Raw genomic sequence first — 21,241 nt, 5'->3', positions numbered from 1 at the left:
CACCCCCCCCCGTACAGTTGATCAGAGCTACTGGAGGCTTCTGCGGGGAGCCCCGTGCTCCTGCCTGCCCAATTTCAGTGTTGCAGGGTGTAAAAACAGTTCACAATCGAGAGCTTTCGATTTCTGTACCCAGTCCTCTACCAGCCAAAGGGGAACATGGGTGCAGCGCAGAGACACTTGTGGAAACACGAGTGTTGTGCAGGACCTTCTCCAGGTGGACCCCATCGGTGGTGGTGGCCCTGTGCCCTGCACCTCCCAGTCCTTGTTTCCAAGGGAACAGTAGAGATTTAGCCATGAGAGGTACCAGCAGGATACTGGGAGTAAGCACCCCTGAAAGATGGGCTCCTGCAAGGAACCTTCTGCATGTGGAGCTCTGTGACTTTGGCATGTGAGGCTTCAAGGTTTGGCTTTGAGAATGAAGGGCAGCAGCGCTTAGCCTGAATGTAGTGGGAACCCCATTGGATCATTTTAGCAAAGTAAACATGAAGATGAGAATTTTATACGTGTTTTTATTTTAACATGCCGTATTTTAAAGCCACACTCCACCATGGATTGAATTTATCTGTTTTGGTAGACCAGCTTAGATTATATCTAGCTGTTACCTCTGACACGATGCTTCTGGTGACGTCTGCTTCTCACTTGCAATAAGCAGTATAAGAAACAAATTATGTTCTTGTGTAATTATGTAAAAGACGTCAGATAAAAAAAGAAAAAAAGATGAATCCAGCAGGGGGAGGTTTATAAAAGGTGAGTGCCAGATAAGTGACAGATTTTCCATAAAATCCTATTCCTCATAAATATTTTTTCATTTGTTCATTCCATTTAGTCTGACCTCCCAGTAAAAAATGTAAATTCAGTGACACAATTTCCATCATTTATCCACGGTTTTGCTGTATGCTCGTTGCACAAATCTCACTTTCTAAAATAAAACACTGCTTCGAAGTAAGGTAAATGAAAGGACAAATTATTTCTTTGAAAAATGAAAAAATCCAGTGCTTAATATTGAAATGGAAAATAAAATTGTTTTGGGCAGAGCAAAATATTTTGCTTGATATAAACTTAAAAATTGGTTTGTTGAACTGTCTTGGGGATGAATATTTTTCAGCTTGGCCAAACCAAATTTTTCTTTTTAATTTCCTGCCTCTGAGCTGAAACATTTATTTGCCCCCCTGTTTGCCTGTACAAATGGCAGTAGATAGGCAAGAAATGGTGACATAGTGTAACATTGACTGTCTCCTAATGGAAAAAATATTATTAAAAAAAAAAGGGGGGGGACTAAAGCAGCCCATGAGCTGAACGTGATGCCTGGGGAAAGCAAATGAGCATAAGGCTGGGTTCAGAGAGAATCACGCTGATGTTGGCCGCCTCTTCCCTACAGTTGGCAGCTTGTGCAAGCAGAAAGACCCTGAGTGCGACAAGGAAACTTCTGAATGCACCGACTTTGATGGAGTCGCACTCTGCCAGTGCAAAAGTGGGTACTTCAAATACAACAAGATGGACCACTCCTGCAGAGGTATTACTCTTTATGCAGGGTATTTTGCCTGAATTTTGCTTCAACTTTTTTTTTCCAGTGGAAATGAGTGTGTGTGTGTGCGCGCGTATCACTGTGCGTGCAAGAAGCACCATATTATGAATAAATATTAGCAGCTCAAGTTTCTTTTATTTAGTTAGGGGACTTTTCAGCAGACACTGAAGATACAGTCTCTCCCTAGGAAAAATATTATCTCTTTCTGGAGCACGCTGTGAGTCACAGTGATTGAGAAGAGGGAGAAAGGGGCCTGACAGCTTTGGGCTCCAGTTCAGTGGCACAGAGCAGAGATGACGTGTGTCTTTGCCTGTTTTGATTTTGTCTGAACTCTCAGCGAACTTAGGAGAAGTGCTTTAAACTCACAAGCTTATACTAATATATCATCAATATTTTAAAAATAAGTATCTGAAAATTATTATGAATTTATTCTTCTTCTGTGTTCCTAATAAATTTTAAGCTTAATGGTTATATTATTTTTTAGCTACTCCTCGGATCATGAAATCTGTTTTTACTGCATTTTAAACAAGGTCTTTGTCTGCTTGCCAGTGGTCAAAATGACTTCTGTAGGATCAGGGTGTCCATCCCCTAGTTCCAGCAGCTGTTGTAGGGCTTCCGAAGAAATGTGGTTTTCAGATGACATATCAATAAGAATTGCAGTAGTGGTTATATATTGCTTCTGGCAGTGTCTGCTGGGTTGCAGTTGAAATAGGAGGACATGCTTTCTTCATTCCAAATCTGATCAGAGAGTGAGAAAAATGTGCCTGGAAATAACTCATGTGCTGCAGGCTCTGGGATGGACATCTTAGAAATGGGCATCTCTAGGTTCCAGGTCATGGTCCTGCCTCTGGGATGGTCCTTCCTCTCCTCTGCTCTGTGGCTGCAGGCAAAACCTTTCTTCTCCTATGTGTTTTCCTTCCCTGCCCTCATCTTGTATGTTGGGACAAGGATTTCTGTTAGGAAATACTGACTATCCACACTGACCCTTGAGAGACAGAGAAGGGCTTATTGTAGAGAGTGGGGAGCTGAGCTGAAACCTGAGAGGCTTTTGCCCAGTTCTTGCTCCGTCATCAACTCTGGGGACCCAGCACAAGTTACTCTGTTTTTCTTGTTCATGTCTCTTGCCAAACAGTGTTGTGATGATAAATAGCTGAAAGGCTGTGGGGCGCTCAGATGTGATGGGTGCAGAGGGCTAAGAGATCTAACATCTTGTACATGTGGTTACTTGCTACTTACAGGTCTTGTTTGCTATGCAAAATATAAAAAACCCTATCTGCACAGGGTAAGGGCTCAGTTCCACCTTCAGCTTGCTGCTGCCAGTAGAAACATCTTACTGACCAGCCTCAGAGTGTCTGAGGGACACGTTTGATGCGGGATTTAGGCGGCAGTGCAGTGGCATGAGGGTAGCACCAACAGCATGGTGCCACGTACCATGGCAAGGTAACAGATTTTCAGCATCACTTTGTACCCATCTGGGTAAGCCAGGTGGTTGGGATTTTTAAAGGCTTTTTCAAAAGCCAGGCTATGGCCCTCATTTGATATTTAGGGCTATTTTCTGATAAATATAGCACACAATATGCCAGCCTCTTTGAAAATCTCTGCCCTCTTAGTGACTAAACAGGAATCAAGGTCTCCTGAGCATCCGACCCTCATTGTGGGTTGTGAAAATGTGGTGTGGTAACTCCAATTATAGTATTTGCAAAGAGGGAAATGGCTATTGTGCTGCCCTGTCCGGTCTACCCCGTGGGAAGGCGGGTGCGGCTGGGAGAGCGGCTGGGAGAGCCACTGGGGCACGAGGCATTGGCCACCCTGACCCCAGGGATTGTTCCGTCCTGCCTGGCAGTGTCTGTCCCCTGGAGCATGCTCAAAAAAGCATCCGCTGCACAAAGGGAGGTTGGGGTCTCTGAGCCACAGGAGTTTTGACATGTTCGCCACGGTACCTCTCAGTGTGCAGTTAGGTTGTCTCTGGGTCGTTGCTGGTTTTCAACCTTCCTGGTATCTTCAGGGAAACGGTGGCAAAGCCAATGTGCCAGCTTTTCAAGGGCATGCTATTTCTGGAGCAAAGCAAGGAGCAGCAAAGCAGGTTTCTAAAGAGACCCTTGAGTCTGTTTTGGAAAGGCAAAGAAATCCCAAGTAGAAAAGCACAACTTGATAGCTTTGCTTGGCCCCTGACACTTAAGCCTTTCCTCTGTTCCCTGCTCACGTTTGAAAGCTTGCTGAGTGAGTGTGACAGCACAAGCTCTCCTGGGAGCATGTTCAAAGGAGCAGGAAAGATGCCAGAGGAGAAAGCAAAGTGGCAGGAAAAGGCAGGGTGAGGAGAGGAAAAAAGATGAGCATTGCGTGTTTAAGACAGAGAGATGCATGTTCAGGATCTTGTTTTTCCTCTGTGTTGCCCCATAGCCTCCTGGCCCGAGAGCTTTGTGCCAGTGGGGTCCCAGGGCTGCCCCTGCCCCAGGCACAGCTCCACGCAGGGTGTACGTGTCTACACACGTTACTGGGCTGGGGCTGAGGGGTGAGATTAGGCTGGGCTCCAGCATCTGCCTGCAGGCTCCCCCAGGCCTTCCCAATGTGCAGGCGGCAGGCTGGGGCTGGGGTACATGGGGCTGGGGTACATGGGGCTGCTGTGCTCAGCAGAGAAGGCATCTGCAGTGAGCTGTCAAGTTGATGCCTCCTCCCCTTCACTGCAGATTTTGTTATTGCTTCATCTTGTGGTTTGCTTTGGTAGAACATTTGTTCCATGTTTTCAGTTTGCGTTTGTTAGTGACTGACAGGAGCAACTCATCCAGCCTCATTTTGCTCATGCCTCAGCGTTATGAATGAGCCAGGCAAAGGTCCTTTGGGGTTTACTACCTTGCCCTGACTTGACTGAGGCTTTTAACTTTTGTTCAGCTTCCTCTGATCTCCTCCTTGACTTCAAAGAAACCATCTTAAAGAGAGAAAAATAAATCCAATGCAAAAAGCATCATGATGAGATGCAGCAGAGGGGGAGTTGTAAAGAGCCTGACCCTCCCCATCCCCAGCTCTGGGGGAATAAATAGAGTTAAAGAGGTAGTGGGGGAGTAGTGGGGCTCTATAGGGCAGAGGAAGTGGTGCAAGACCAGCTGTTGTGGACATCAGCTCCCACATCATCGTTGGTGCCCATTGCCATGGCCAGCCTGTGCCTAGAGCTGCAATATTCATGATGTGAGTGCAATCACTCCTCTGCATCCCCACACGCCGTGGGGAAAATGGCATGCTGAGCAACATGGGATGCTTAGTAAATGGTATATAGGAAAACAGTATTTCCATATGACCACATGCAAGGCGAGGCATCCAAGAGCAGAGTGCCAGGCACACTGTGGGTTGCATCTCCTGGAAAGCAGAGACTTGGACAGAGCTGTGAAGGGGGTCTGGCCAGTAAAAAGAGGTCCCCAGCTCTGGCTTGTAAGGCTAATACAGTTCCTGGGTGCATTTAGGGGTCACGGGCAGGCAGAAGAGGGAAAGTTTTGTTATCCCTGGCCTTGCAGCATCTATTTCTGGGAACCAGAAATCAAAAGGGTCAAAGAGAACCTGTGAGCGTTCAGAGAAAAGCTGCAATAACCAGGAAGACTCAAAGATCTCAGTGCACATTATTAAAGGCAAAGGAGTGATTTGGTGGTGAAAAGGAGAAATGTAATCATATAACCTTTTCCAATCTAGCAAGTAAACATCCAAAGGCTGGAATCTGACACTGGAATAATTCAGACCAGAAAGAAGGTGAATGTTTTTAATGGCTGGGGAAATTAACTTTATGAGCATCTGACCCAGGGTTGTGGTTGATTGTCCGTCACTGAAAATATTAAAATCAAACTTGGATGGTTCTCTAAAATGTAGCTCCAGTTCAATTATTTGATTTGAAACTGGAATTAAATTTAGGGAAGTTCTGTGACCTATATTATGAGGAGGAGGTCATACCACATTGCTCTCTGCTGGCATCAGTATCTCTTGTTATTGGTGCTGGAAGAGCCGCAAGATACTAGTGCTCTCTCTCGGTTTGCTGTGATATTGCCAGCCCACCCTAACAGACAACGTTACACGTTTGTCCTTTTCTTACTTTCTCCCCTCCTGTGCTGAGTGTTTCTGAAAATACAGTTACTGGCTGTGCCAGAGGGGAAGAGGCATCTGGTGTACTGGGAGCAGCGGAGGAGGAGGTGAGGGTTTTGCTCTGATTTAGCTGGGACCTCTGCTGAAACGCTCTTTTCTCCCTGCAGAACACCTTGTGCCTGCTGGGGTTAGAGAGCGCCCAAACTTTTGGCTGCAGGTTATCCCTACAGTTAGAGTGCAAGGCAGAGGGAAGAGGGCTTGAGAGCTGCTGCCACACCAGTTTTAAGCATATAGTGTTTAAGGGGAAAAAAGATCCATGAGCATTTTTGTTTCCACGTAACAGTCTGGTTTTATTCCCCGTGGAGTGTGCTGCAGGGGTTTCTCAGACTCCGGTGCAATGTCTTGCAGACCCCCAAGGGCTGCTGCACTGCTGCACGTGCTCGTCCTGGTTGTCCCCCTGCCCAAAGTGACTCCGTCTATGTCACTGCTGCTCCATTCTTTGAGCGACCACCTTCGCTGTCTCTGCAAAAGGCAGCAGATCTACCTGAGCTCTGGTGGGATTATTGCTGAGAAAAGCAGTGATCTCATCAGTAGTTTGAAGCTTATAATTTTATGTCCAATGTGTCATCACCTTTGCTGTTCATCAGAAGGGTATTGTAATATTCTCAGATAAATCAGGTGATGAGATAAGCACAGAAATTATTTTATTTTGAAGCAATGGTTTCAGTTTTTCACCAATATTTTGTACATAGCAGTTTTCTGGGTTTTTTAGACCTAGTAAATTTAATTTCTATTCTGTAGTAAAATATATTTCAAAATTTGATTTAGCTCTGAATTTGAAAGACAGGAAAAAAGGATGACACGAGACAAAACATAATATAGCACTTTGGGTTACCCCAACTGTGTTTGCATAATACTTTGTTGCAATACTTACATTTAACAGTAATTAATAATGTGCATCAATGATAAAGTAGCACTGTTCAAATGAGATTTCAAACCAAAAACTGGAGGCACTTGCAGTTCTTTTTACACTGCTGCTTTGTGGGAAGCGGTACAAGTGTGCAGCGGGTTTCCATTTGGACAAGAAGAGGTTCTACTGGGAATTACTTGACCAGCTGCCCACCCTGTGCTAGGCTGCAGGCTGGCTTTGCTGGGAAGTCCTGAAATGGTCCCATCAAAGCCAGCGGGAGGTGAATTTCAGTGCACGGTGTTTCACTTAAACCGGAGGAGATATTGCATCACACTAAAATGCACCGTGTTCCTGCTGTGCCAGCAGTGAAGACCAGCTTGTTGGTCCCCAAGGTTGTTTGGGGTGAGGCTGTGGTGGGAAGCGGTGATGGGAAATGCTGCTGCCCCTGCACCACTATGCGGTGCTCATGGCCCTTCTCTCCTCTGTTTTCAGCCTGTGAAGACGGATATAAACTGGAAAATGAGACCTGTGTGAGGTATGGTGACTGTTCTGCCCTCCTCCTACCCCACCATTCTTCTTATTGTTGCTTTGGTGTCCTGTTGGCACAACTAAGCCGCTGAAACTCCCTGTTGTTTTCTGTTACCAGCTGCCCATTTGGCTTAGGTGGATTCAACTGTGGAAACCGTAAGTACTGAATTTTGGGGTTTTTTTTAATTTCCACAGTGTCAGAAATGAGAGATTTGAAACAAGTAATTGCAAATGACTAAGTCTAAAATGCAGTAGGTACATGCTACTCTTGTCAGTGTTTTTTGTTTCTTCATTTTCTGTTGAAAATTATTTTGTTGAACTTCTTTGACAAAGTTGACTTAACGTTATTTCCTAAGGAAAGGAGATCTCCTTTCTCTGGATGCCCTGTCATGATAGCACATATAGTGGGAATTCTTGAAGCAAGATACTCAGAGGTGAATCCATGTAATACCATTTGAATTATTCTGGTCTATCAGTGAAGTGAATCTGTCTCCTGGGGGAACAATAGCTTGTTCTTCCTTCAGCAAGAGATCCCCAACTCATCCATTTCACTCGAAAATTTAAGGCAAATTGCTTACAGAGGGAGGGAAGATGGGAAATAAGCAGTTGATCCCTTTGCATGAGGACTGTGGAGGTGTTTACATTAATATTTACAACTACATTGCTGTTTCTAAGTGAGTCTGTCTTTCCCATCTGTAGCATATCAGCTCATCACTGTGGTGATCGCGGCTGCAGGAGGGGGACTTCTGCTCATCATGGGCATAGCACTGATCGTCACCTGCTGCCGGTAGGTACCACCGCCAGCCCTGGCTTATCAGTGGCATCCTCTCAGCGGGTTACACCACACTTAGTGCTCCACACGTGAACCCTGAAGGACCAAAACATAGGTGAAAACATAGGATCGCTAAGCAAATGGATTAATCAGAGATACTGAAGTGTTAGATTGTGCTTTCATTTGGGGTATTCCCCGCCACACACACACACACACACACACACACACACACACCCCCGCCGGTAACCAGGCTAAAAAATCAAACTGGGCATCTTTAAAGATGTGCCTGGCAATCATGTCCTCTAAGGATGGAGAGTCAAAGGAGTCCTTCCCACTTAGAGCTGTAAAGCAGCCAGGGAACAGTCTCCAAAAATGCAAGCTAAGTAGAAAGGAGAAGCTTAGGCAACAGGAGGGGTTACTGGCCATTGCTCCAGTGGGGTTTGAGTGTATTTAAGGCTATTTTTATTTCCTTTTACTGACAAGTCCTGCATGTGCTCTCATTTTGTGTCTCTCCCTCTCAGATGCACACATGCATGTACACACATAGTTCCTGTACCAGCCGGTAGCTTCAGACTAGAGGCAAGATTTTCTTGCTGAGGAAGATCTGCTTCGTGATTCATATATCATGAAAAGGGTTGCCTTGCAGTAACACTCTCTCCCCCCATTCCAGCCGCCAGATCTAGGATTTCAAAGCTCTCTGATTAAAGTCAGCAGCTGGATTTATCAGTGACATAGACGTGGTGGTGGTTTGGTTGGCACAGTGGTGTGCGCTTATTCCCTTGTGTTTTGAGCCAGGGAAGCCCCAGCAAGCCCCAGCCAGGAGGTGTGATGGCCAGGTCACTCCCGGGCCCCAGGGTGCTGGTTGTGTGACTTCCTGGAGGGTACTCAGCTTTGAACTGGAAGTGTCGCCAAAGCCCACTCATACAACATTGTAGTCATGTAGGGCATTTGGTGCCATTCAGACTGGCCTCTTGCAGGTCTTCCTTCTTAGGAATTCACATACTGCCTGGAAGTGCTATAGTTAAGCACTTGGAGACTTGAATAGCATGGGGGCTCCCATACAGGGTTTTTTCTTCCTAAATTTCCATGACTTTTGCATTGACTTAGGTGAACACACACAGTTTTGAGACAACAGGCATATACTGGAACAGGAGAGGTTCAAACTGAATGTAGGGAAAAACTCACCAAGAAGATAGTAAGGCAGTGGAACAGGTTGCTTAGAGATGTTATGCCATCTCCATCCTAAATCCCACCAGATAATGCCCTGGCTAGTGTGATCTGACCTCATACCTGATTTTGACTCCGAGCAAAAGATCGGACTGTAGCCCCTCTGCGGTGATCTTTGTTCCCAGTCAAGGTTCAAAACATGAAGTAAATCTCTTGAGATCATGACAGAAGTGAATACAAGATAACAGGGTCAGTTGCCTGTTTTCACTCTCCTTCATTTTTTTTTATAAACAGGAAGAATAAAAATGACATAAGTAAACTCATTTTCAAGAGTGGGGATTTCCAGATGTCACCATATGCTGAATATCCAAAGAACCCCCGCACACAGGAGTGGGGCAGAGAGACCATAGAGATGCAGGAGAATGGAAGCACCAAGAACCTGTTGCAGATGACGGATGTGTATTATTCGGTATTTATCTATAGTTTAACTATTAACTCTTCGTGCCTGATACAGGAAAGACATATTCCTTTAGTTTTGGAAGTACAGATCCCTTTCTTGCAAAATAAAAGAGCAAAGCTAATGACTTCTATAGACAGCAAAGCACTGGGAATCCTATGGACTCTAGCTATTACACATAGTGAATACCACAAAGAGATGTCATTAGGAAGATTGCTAGGGAAATATCTAGAAATGTTTTGGTATACGCCCGAAAATACCATTCCTAGAGTAGAGAAGAACAGTTAAAGGTTTTGGACAAACTGCTAGGGATCCCTGTGGGTAGTTTTCTCTTGTCACCCTCACTGATGATGTTGGGAGTTTGAGACCTCTGCATAGGGGACTTCACCCCAAGATGGGAAAATGCTGCTCACTGAGGTGAGGTCACTGAGGTGAGGTAGAAAAGGGGTCATTCTTTTCTTAAAGAGGTCACTCTTTTCTTCCAGTCCTCCCCTCTGCAGGGTGCAGGTCCCTTCTTGCAGCAAGAAGGGTGCATAAGGAGCATTCTTTCAGCTCTGAGGGAACAAGTGACAGGGAAGAAGTGGTGGAGGAGTAATAGGTTGTGCAGAGTACAGAAAGACACAAGCAGAAGATCTGCTATCATGGTTGGTACCATGTGCTAATGTCTGTATCCAGAGCTGTGATGCTGGTGCATCACCTGTCACTAATCTACAGCAGCATACTGGAAGTCCTTGAGATGTTAGGGGGTTACTCATGGAAGTGAAGGTTGCAGGATTTCACCCAAACCACACACCTTCTGGGCTCATGCTTTCCAGAGTAAAGAACAGTGAGCAATGGTTTTTTTTTTCTGGCTTGTATTTTAAGTTTTTCAGTAAGAAAGTTTACTGCATTGCACAGCATGAAGGGAAATAATCCTCCTTCCTGATAATAATCAATCCCCCAGTATGAATGAGAGATTTGGAAATGTAAATGCATTTCCTAAACATTTTTTAAGACTTTTATTATGCTGGCAACTAGAAAGGGGAGCTTTTTAGTGAGCAGTGGGTAATAAGGGCTTTGCATGGATCTGTTCTGTAACAGATCAAAGCAGGTGGCTTGGTGTTATTTACTGGGTGAAAGGACTGTACAGTCTTGGTCTTAGACACCAAAGTTCCTCAACCAAGTGTCCCCAGGAGTTTTACTTAAGTAAGAAAAGGGAAGAGAAAGGAAGGTTGGATCACTTTGTATTTGACATATAATTCAAGTGTCTGTGTTGGCAGGGCAGGTACCTGTGGTTAATGGGGAGAGAGGTGCTCCCAGGTAATACCCAAAGCAGGAGACTAACTTTAATTTTCTAGAAACATTTTCTTTAAGGATGGCTCTGGGAAAATATCCTTTTCATGAGAGTTGTTTCAATACCTGAACTCATCAGCACAATTCTCTTGGATTAAAAATTAACTGTGCACTTAGACTGCACTTGATGAAGCTAGGTAAACTTTAAGTCTGCTAATTGGCAAGATGTCGAAACTAGATTGCATCAGAATAATCCCTTCATGCAATGCATAACTCCCACGGTAAAAATCGTTCTAGGTTATAGAAATCATTAGTGATCACATAGTTCCTTCTAGCTACTGAAATAACTGCTGGGAAAGGTGGTAAGGCGGTGCCTGAAGGAGGATATGACTGTGAGAATAAGACCCTTTTTATTTACTTTTTTGCTAATACAGCCAACTGGACTGAGAAATCCTGAACTGGAAAGAAATGGACTTTATCCTCCCTACACTGGTTTGCCTGGATCTCGACATTCATGCATCTACCCTGGACAATACAATCCATCCTTCATTAGTGACGAAACCAGAAGAAGAGACTATTTCTAGCAGTGAGGACAGGGAGTGGAAGATTGACACAGCTTTATGGCCCTTGATCCCCAGGTACAATCTGTCTCCTGGGCAGTTCAGCCTACATCAATCTTACTCTTCCCGTTCAACAGGAAGGACTTTGAACTTCATGTTGAGCATTGCTGCCCTGACGGATGGCTATACTTGCTGAGCAGCAGAGAGAAGGAAGAGGAGGAGGGAGAGGCTCAAGGTGCACATCACTAAAAGACCCAGATGGAAGTTAACACATGTACTCCAGTTTTGTTCTGTGCTGCTTCTTCACTCTTTACGCTACATGGCAAGCATGGATCAGTACAGGCAGACGAACTGTGCCCAGCACTCTGCATTGAATACCACTAGGGAGTGTTTTGTTTACAGATCTTCTTCACTGTAGACCGTGCTTGTCTTTTTAGCCAACCTTCATGCAAAGATTTGCTGTGCAACTGCTTCTGGTAGGACAAGTTTGTGCACTCCCTTCTATATTGCTGCATTGCTTTCCATTTTATACATGACAGAAAAGCTGGCTTATCCTCTGGCCCTTACCTTCTTACTGGTCGAGGTTCTCCAGATGACTGGATCCTTGCTGAAGCCTGGTGCCTGGCCATGTTGGCTGAATTCATGGGTTGATCATCTCCAAAAAGTTAGTCATACCACTGCAATTTTACCTGAAAGAAAACTCAATTGATCCTGTGTGCCGCTTTGGAAACTTCCTATATGTAGGGAAGAGTCCAAGTATGTTGTTTTGTCAACCAGCGTTGTCCAGAAGTGATGTTACTACGCATCATCATAGTGCTTCCATATAGGATCTTATGGGGCTCTGTTTCCCTGCAGGGATTTAAGTGTAGAAACAGCAATATAATGCTAAATAATTGCTCACAGGGAAGAAAAAGATGAGCTGGGAATTCAGCATGCTCCTTATGAGGAATTTGGGAAGGAGCAATAATTCTATAGCCCTGGCTGGGAAGTGGAATCTGAATTCTGGGCATTGCAGGTGGGACATAGTTTTCAAGCCTCCACAGCCCACCTTGACTTCTGTAGGAGCTGTAGAGGCTTTCAGTACATTGGAAAATAAGGCTCGCTGCAGTCAATTGCATGTAAAGGAGAGAAAACCATGATGCTTTCAATCCTAGTGGAGCAAAGATCACTTATGTCGGAGTGTTTTGCTTTCTCCCATCCAAGTTTTGAGTGGTTCAGACCAGACAGGCTTCCACGTACTAATCATCTTGGCAAAAGCTGAAAAACATAAGTTATTACATTTCTTACCAAAGATCAGATTGAAAGCTCATGGACTGTATTCTGAGCTGGGTGTTGCAAGAGATCTTATTAATGAAGTATATTTACTGCTTATCTTTTCTGGGTATTACCCTGAGGCATCCAAACCCTGTCCAAATACAGATCCTTCCCCTGAATGTGACTGTGCTTTTAATTCAAGGTGGCTGCTTGTAGGAGGGTAACAAATAGCACAATTCCTTAGCCATTAACCCACCATCTCTGTAGTGTGTACATAAGCTAGTTTCTCTGAAGGGCACATACCCTCTGATATTCCCTTCTCCTGGCCATGCTTGAAAAGACACAGTGCCTACAACTAAGTTCATAAGGTAGCTCATCCCACTGAAGCACTAAGGGCCACAGGATGCATCTCCCGAAGTGCCTAACCCCAAGTAAGAGCAGCAGTTCAGATGTGATATGTTGTGCGGTTGCTCACGGGAGGCAACCCTGGGGTTGACGAGGAGCCCTCCATCAGTGAGCAGGTACTTGTGTCCTACAGATGATGTGAGTTCCCAGATCCTTTCCCAGCACTTTGAAGGCTGTTGTGTTCCCTGTCAAAAGTGTGCAACAGCTACCCAGAGGAAGGGGAGCTAGCAGCAGGCAGTCTTTAGCTATGTGGGATAAGAGGTTTCTGGTCCCTGCTCACATTCACGTCTATTTTCTCAAAACTGCAAGGCAGGAAAGGCACCACAAATGTGCTTGAGAAGATATAGTTTGATGCAGCAGCCATAGCACAAAAACACAGTGTCTTTTTATGCCTCACCCCTTATCTACTATGTAGAAGCAGCAGTGTAGGCTTGCAAAAACCCAGATCTTTATGGATCCCTGGGGCAGTATCCCTTGCTCTTATGTTGCCTTATGGTGACGTTGCATGCAGCTTCATGCTGTCTGATCCATAATCAACCTCGCAGGTGGTAGTATGTGGCTTGTCTCAGCTGTAGGGAGGAAATGACTGGATGCTCATGGGAAGTACAGCTGCCTAAAGGAGTTATATTTAAGGAAAACTGTAGCTACAGTATCCAAAATAGTGTAACAGGTAAAGCACAAGAATTAGGATTCCTGCCACATGGATCGGTGTTTCCAGTCCATGAACGATATTCTTCTCCCTTTCATTAGCACCTGGTATCTTAATTGCACAAGATTTGTTGGATTATGGTTACTAAGGGCTTGACTCTGCTATGCGGTGGGATCCATCAAAGAGGACATTGGCAGGTTGTTTCTGTGTGGGTGAGTTGCCTCTGATTTTGAGAGTGCCCAGGACAGAAAGGACTGCCTTTTTCCCATGGTATGGAGGAGGGTTTTGTCTGTGTTAGAAAAGAAATGGAGAAGATGCGAATGATGCTGAATCTAAATCCAAAGTATGTAGATGAGCACTGGGCTCTGTCCCTTTTTACTAAAGTGGCTTAGCAAGAAGGAGGAGAGTCCCAGCAATGATGGTAGGATTTAACCACATGGCAGCATTTTGTCAGGTAAGGAAGACTTCAGGCACATGCTTACAGGCAAATATGTTTAATTGCTTGGTTAGTTGAAAGACTGGGCAATTTACCTGTGTGTGCCAAGTACAAAGGACAAAGTAGGAAATATCAGCTCACAATTGCAGATCAATCCTTCTATATAAAGAATAACATGGACTATATGAACAAAACTCCTGGTCTGTATCTCACAGCAAATAGCAAATTGCAAGTGATTTGAGTGGAAATGAGATAGGACTATTCCTAACTGAGATCACACAAAAGTTTGCAAGTAATTAATTTTCATGTCTTAATGATTTTCAGCTGCTTCTTAATGTTGTATCTGAAGTGAAAGGGTCTCAGTAAACCCAGCAGGATTTTCTGAGTGAGGACTGCAAAACTTGGCCTTTCCCAAAAGAGAGCACTTTAATGCACAGAAATTTTCTCTCTGCCAAAAAAGGTAAACATTTGGAAATTTCTTATGAGAATTCATTCATTGCAGCCTGATCTTCTTGTTAGCCTTGGTAGGAAGGGAGTCGCAGAGCCAATGCATAGTCCACAGAGGGAGGAAAGGGGTCTCTCCCGACCAGCAGCACCTTCTCTGGGTGTCCTAGGAGGCCCTGCCCAGCCGGCAGGAGAGGATTCAGGCAGGAGTTGGCACCGGGGTGAGTGCAGGTACTTTGCCACACAGTGATACCAGGAAATCTTTGCGGAACCAGCAGATGCTGCCTGGGGTGATTCAGCACCCAGTTCTCCCCCAGCACAGCCGCTCCCCATGCTGCGTTGCTTCCGCCTTCACCCAAGCCCCACTGTCTCCCAGCTCCACTACGGCAAAAGAGGTGGGTGCAGTGCAGTGTGTCTTGCCAGAACTTACGATACTTACATTAATGCTTATGTCCCAGCAGCAGTGGGCTTGCCCAGCCACAGCAGGGATGTGACCTGTTTCTGTGCAACTTGCCTGTTAAAGCTGCTACCAGGATCCTCTGTCTGCCAAAAATGAAGCACCTTCTGGCAGTGGAGTGGAGCTTGTTCCTCCTGACTGATGTGAGAAGTCTCCACGTGCCCTCAAGCCCACTTTCAAATGCGGATGCCTCTTATTTCTTAGACTATTTAGATTACTTTTAGCTCCCCCAAATTGCAGATTTTGAGCACACTGGATGTTTTTGCCAAGGGGAATTGCTGTCCCCTGTCCAAGGGGTTAAGATAGAAGTGGCGTGTTTCTTGTAAGGAGGATGCAAGTGGTTCAGCCAGGTGTGGGGAAAGGAAGAAAAACTGTATCAACACTGCACAGAAATCTGCTGTGGCTGTGGTGGAAAGCTAGAGGAGCAGTCAGCAAGGACCTATGGGCAGTGATGTGGGGTATTTCTGATTAACTTTGGAAAAAATGCTAATTCTGTTGCTTGATAGTAAAAGATGTAGGAGGTGTGCGTTTGCTGCTATGATGCTCTGCTAGTTGTCCTGACAGAAGCCACTCACCCGCAGAAGTACCTCTGGCAGTCAGCCTAGGAGAGGCAATCCCAGTGAACAGAGCAGCAAAATGCAGATTCGAGGGATTATTCAAACTCGTGCGCACAGCCTTCCTGTGTCCCTGCCACGCACCGCTGCTCTCCATGGCCAGCCCTCCCAGCTGCGCTGGAAAAATAAGGGGCCTTTTGCATAATGTTGAAACCTCACAGCACTGAATTGGGCTATATGGGGGAAAAACAGGACAGGGGCATTTCAATGCCCTTTGCCCTCCATATTTAAAGCATTCGGTAACGTGGCAGCAGTGAATCTCATTGCTGTTGTGGCATTTCCCCTATGTCCCGCTATCAGTCACTGAGTCACCTGCTGTGGCCAGCCTTCTAAAAGCTATTTGCCTCCACACTGAGCGGTAGTAAAAGGCTTTGAAAAATAGCAATAAATTGCAGTTAGAGAGAGGTGTTTGTCATTGTGGAATTGCTTGTGCCAATACTTATTGTTGTTGCCAGGACCTGAGTGAGCAGCAGAGTGGGCTTGGGAATTGCTGCAGACACCAAGTGCTTCCCCAGGACTTGTCTCTAATGCTGGTCAATGGCCATACCCATTCCAAATCCAGCTGGACTTCTCGTTCCCTCATAGTGACGTTTAAACCTTAGTTTTCTTCCTTAAATTAACAAGAACAGATGCATTTTACTTAAATGCTCTTCCTATGCTGACTAATGTTTTTTCCTCTTCACACACAAAGGACCTAATCCAGCATCAACTATAGTAACTCTCCTATGGACTTTAATCAAGTGGGGTTTTTAGGCCTGAATAATTCCACCACCAGGGTCACCTGTGTGTCATATGTACATTCCCGTGGCTCTGTGTTCTGCCTATTTCTGTGATACTGTTGCTGCCTTTCCATGTTGTATTTATTTTTTTAAAGTATGCTTATTCTGTAGCGGGACCTGTATTATGTGAGGTTGAACAAAACAGGTTCAAGATCTGAAACACCTTCCCGAGAAGAAAATAAATGTGAATTTTGTGGTGGTGTTTTACTGATCAGCCAACCTGTTTCCTATCATGTCAGATCTTTTAGGGGCTTAGAGGTGCTTGCTGCAGTCACAGATAAGAACTACTCTGCAGTTCACTCTTACTTGTCCCTTCAGAAACGAGGCGAGATCTCCCAGTTTCAAAAGGGGTATGCACTGTGTAAGATTCCAGGAGCTTTACAATGTGTACTTAACTCTTTGTTCCCTTGAACTGCTGAAATTGAAAAGCAGGACAGAAATCCATTAGGGGTAAGAAATAATAATAAAAAAAAAAAAAAAAGAAAAAAAAAGAAAGGAATATACTTGCTTGTTTTGCAGAAGTAAATGTCTAAGGTGAGTATGGCTTCTATACTGTAAGGGCATATGTGGGATGGCACCTATTCTGTGTCTGGTTTGTGTTGCATGTGCATAATATCCTCGTTGAGGGAAAACCTAGAGAGGGTGCCTGATGTTCCTCAAAAGTAGGATGTAAATGCTAAGTCTCCTGGCCTTTATTCTGGTAAAATGCTAGAAGAGGTGGGAGTCTTGCTTGGGTTAATGACTGCAGCAGGTAGCCCCCAGATCTGCAAAATCCTATATGGAAAAGTCCTGTGGAATACAGTAAAAACTGATCGCTTCTTTTGAACATAAATTTTACCTGACATAAAAGGTCTCCAATAAAATCTGCTAGGATGGATTTACTTAAACAAACAAACAACATAAAAACCACCCCAACAGAATAAATACCTAAAAGTTTCCTTTTTTAAAGGAAATTCTGTTAAACTCGGTCATTTGTTTTAAGCCCTGTTAAATTCTACAGGACTTTCTCCTAACAGAAGGTCAAATTGGGTGTGTAGAATCATAATGGTTTATTTGAGCAGCTTTCAGAATTGCGGTAGTAAAGCTTACCTTTTGTGAGCTCTGTTTCAAAAGGTAAATTTTCAGCATTTGTTTGTGCTTCTTTTATAAACCTGAATGTAAACCTCCTTTATGTCCTTGACATTGCCCTGTTTCCTTCCCTGTATCTGTGAATGTTTGCTTCCATGTTGCTGGGTTTCTAAGGACATTTTCCAAACCAGTATTATTTAAAGTTGTATCATATTTTCAGCCTCCACTAATTATACAGTACTGTAGTAGCAAAATGTAATTTTAAAGGGTTGGATTATTTTTATACCTGCATCCAATATTATTAAATCTGGCGTTCTAGTCAGTATTATAAAAGGATACAATAAAACTAAATATCGTGATGTCTCAGCTTTTTTATTGTCTTAGCTTTCCCTGTAAAGAGATACATACACAACTTTTAGAAGGTTTTTACTATAATTAGAAATCTAATCTAGGAAATAAGAAATTGAATATTTTGTTCTTCTGGTTGTGCTTATTGATTGAATAACTAAAATGAAAATCACAGTGGAAATGGGTAAGTTCTGTTGTGCTAAATGAAGCTCTGCTCAGCTGAAATACAAGTTGTGTTCTGATATGTTTATTTCAGTAGCGTTACGCAACTCAGTTTAATTTTAATTTTTTTCCAATTTAATTTTTCATCCTGCTGAAATTGCAAGGGGATTGGTGAATTTACATGTTTTCATGTGTGAGTGCATGTTGAAGGGAAAGAAAACCTCAGGAGAGGTTGGTGCAGCAGGGCTGTTTGCAAGGTCAAGAGGCTGGACCTGACCACAGCCAGATCAGTCCTACCTCAGTAAGTGCCACTGGGAACTGTGAGGAATATACAGCTGAGGGTCTCTCAGCGGAAGAAGGAGGGTACCTTGAATCCAGATGAACACAACATCCAGCCCAGGCTGCTGGGCAGAGGCATGATTTGGAAGAGCTTCTGGAGTAATGGCAGGTATGTTCAGCTGGGACAATCTTTTCATATATTGCTCCAGAGGAGTACAACACTCAACTGCGATAGCAATCGGGTGAGACTAAGGTGGGATTCATCTGCTTTACCAAAAGTTAGGTGGCCAGTTTGAACGCACCATTTGGCTCCTCTGGTAGCCATGAAAAGAGACGAGCACCTGCAGAGGGTAGCTCACCCCATGGTAAGATATCCCTCACCCTTCACAGTAGTGTCACAGGACCCCACACTAGGCAGCTGCCCTAGGTGAAGGGAGTGCCACTCGCAGAGGAATGGTGAGTCTAGAACATGCTGCTTGCTACATCCTGAAACTTTATACTACTTTCTACTGTGATATAGTACAGATTTGTGTTATATGCCTGCTCCTTGTCTGGTAAGACTCTGGTGGGAAAAAAGAGGAGACAGTAACCTGATAAAATCCTGAGACCCTGTTCATTTGCAAGAGGACCGTTAATAGTGTCTCAGTTTTGTTATTAATACTATTGCAGGTGTTTCTGTTTTCTGTCTGACATTGGTATCTTTTAAGGAAATTGGCAGTGCAAAAGGACTGGTGACAACATTGCCATGACACCAGGTAAAAGACCTTTGGAGTTATGGACAAACATGTGTAAGAGTCCTGCCAACTTCAGATTTGCATACCAGTGTCTCTGAGACCATCGAGTGTGGGCCCTCAACCAGCTTGGGAACCACCTGAAAAGAAGTCAAACTGCTTCCCCTGATTGCGGGTGAATCTGTAGGTATAGCACTTTGGTTTAGACTTTCGGGAGGTTTTTTTGAACTTTTAGAGAATTACAACATATTTTCCACTTGTGTATGTAATATACAGTGGATGAACCACATTTACATGAGATAGCAAATGTGTAGGAATCTAGTAAGGAGTAGGACTGAAAAAATACACAGGGAGAAAATATCCAGCAGACACATGTGAAAAGCTGTAAAAGGCACTTGCTCCTGCTTTAATGTATGTCTTCTGGCAGCATGATTGCCTCTTGATTACACACAACTTACAGTTAAATAACGAGGCTGCACAGGACTATGCACCCTCTAATAGGTAAGCAAGGTCTTTCACCTTTGGTACTTCTTTTTCCTGCCATAAATAAAGATGAAGACAAGAGGAAACTATTATGTGTGTTGCTAAGTATAGTACAGTTTTTATTCCGTAAACAATCATTTGTCAGTGTTCTCGATTGCCATACCTGAGCCTTGACACACAACAGTTTGGTTTTACAGCTTAAACTGTACGCTTTAAACAAGTGTTTAATAACTTCATTAATAATTGCATTAGAGCTGCTGACGTTTCAATGACATAATTTTTCCTGTTTTGGTATTGCTTTATGTCTGTTCTCCTAAACCATCAAATCTCAATTACTAATTCCTCCACAAACTGACAAGCAATGGGGCACATACAGCCTGTCACCCTCCTTCTTCCCGAGGAGAGTCTGTGGTGACCACTGGTGTGTCGCAAAAGGGACAGGGTGGGGCAAGCAGAGTCAAAAAGATCTGGTATGTGGAAGTGTAGGTCTGATCAGTGCATTATTTCCTGGAGAGGCTCGTGTCTTTTGCATTGCAAATAATTCACGCCTTCCAAACTGTGATCATGGTAAACAAGAACATCCAGGTAAGAACGGAAGTGAACTCTAATTATATAGGTAATACACCAGCTTCTGATGTGTATTCTCCATAGAAAAGAGTTTTAATGTGCAGGACTACACACTCAGCCAGTAGATACCAGTGTAGCCCACAAAGCTGTACCATTTACACCTGCTGAAGACCTGACCCTCGGTTTCAATAGTACCCTGGGAAGTTCTCCTGGTCCTACACACTCGCTTCAGAGCCAACAGGGAGATTTTAAGACCTGCATTAGTCTAGTTGTACCTAGAGGGAGCATTGGAATATCGGGACATATTGAGATGGCTGAAGAGTCTAGATATGGGAGATGGACATGGCCGGAGGACCAGTGGCATACAGCTCTGCCAGATACCCTCCACAGCCAGGTTTGTCCTCCTCGGCACATGGATTTCCAGCTGCAGCGTGTGTGGTGGCTCCTGGGTGGCTGGTGGCCGGGGCCGCTGGGTCTCCCCGGCAGCTCACAGCGCAGTCTGCTCACGACTGACGGGCTTCATTCCAACGAGGATTCGGGTTTAGTTTTCAGGAGCCTCCTGCCCTCTGTAAGGGAAGGCTGGGAGGGTGGTGGTGGCCTGGGGTGGAGGCTGGACACTGCCGAGGCAGGGGGGCACAGCGCCCTGGTAGCAAACCCTTCCTTTTTCTGTCGGCTCCTGGCAGAAGGGAGTCTGAAGGAGGGGCCTGGAGGAACCGAATCGGCCAGGATGGGCAACTGGCGGGGGAGTAAGCAGCAGCAGGGGCAGGAGCTGGGTCCTGGGTGGCCTGAGAGGGCGGCTGGAGTGAGGGGATGCTGTGGGGACCCTGAGCATGCCCCAGGCTGCCTGACCCTGGCCTCCCTCGCAGGCCATCCCTGCTCCATGGCTGGGGGTGGTGGGGTGGACCCTGGCCGCTCCTGGTCCCCCAGTGCCCTCAGCCCCACAGCTCCCTGACACCCAGTGTTGTTGGCACTGGAGTCTGCCAGAAGAGACCAGCTCCACAGCCATGAGAGGTGCCTTTGCAGGAGACACCAATGGGTTGCTCATCCTTCTAGTCCATGTCTGATAATGACAAGATAATCTGTGTTCGTTTCACAGAAAGTCTTTACTGGCAGTTGTGGCAGGATCCAGGGTCACTCAGACCTTTGAAGGGAAAGAAACGATACCTTGGCCTGAAAAGGAGGAACTGGAAATGACCATGGACCACCTGGTTTCTAACAGTCTAAAGGAGTGCATTTTGCTGAAGCACAACGCAGAACAGACACACTATTCAGCTAGAGAACTCAGGCAGGTGAGGTAGCTAAAAATAAGAGG

General features: G+C 45.0%; 1 protein-coding gene across 4 annotated transcripts in view; it reads left to right on the top strand.

Moving 5' to 3' along the window:
- Nucleotides 1-17,718, top strand: part of HEG1 (heart development protein with EGF like domains 1) — a 56,137-nt gene extending 38,419 nt beyond the window's left edge. For all 4 annotated transcript variants that reach the window (XM_055812191.1, XM_055812190.1, XM_055812189.1 and 1 more), the window contains 6 exons: nt 1,379-1,513; nt 6,990-7,032; nt 7,144-7,181; nt 7,725-7,812; nt 9,259-9,433; nt 11,128-17,718. In XM_055812191.1, the coding sequence (XP_055668166.1) occupies nt 1,379-1,513; nt 6,990-7,032; nt 7,144-7,181; nt 7,725-7,812; nt 9,259-9,433; nt 11,128-11,277 (629 nt within the window). In that variant the 3' untranslated portion in view covers nt 11,278-17,718. The remainder of the gene's footprint in view (nt 1-1,378; nt 1,514-6,989; nt 7,033-7,143; nt 7,182-7,724; nt 7,813-9,258; nt 9,434-11,127) is intronic.
- The last annotated feature ends 3,523 nt before the right edge of the window (nt 17,719-21,241 follow it).

The sequence above is a fragment of the Falco peregrinus genome, chromosome 8, assembly GCF_023634155.1.
Source record: "Falco peregrinus isolate bFalPer1 chromosome 8, bFalPer1.pri, whole genome shotgun sequence".
Lineage (NCBI taxonomy): Eukaryota > Metazoa > Chordata > Aves > Falconiformes > Falconidae > Falco > Falco peregrinus.
This window is presented reverse-complemented; position numbering and strand designations above follow the sequence as displayed.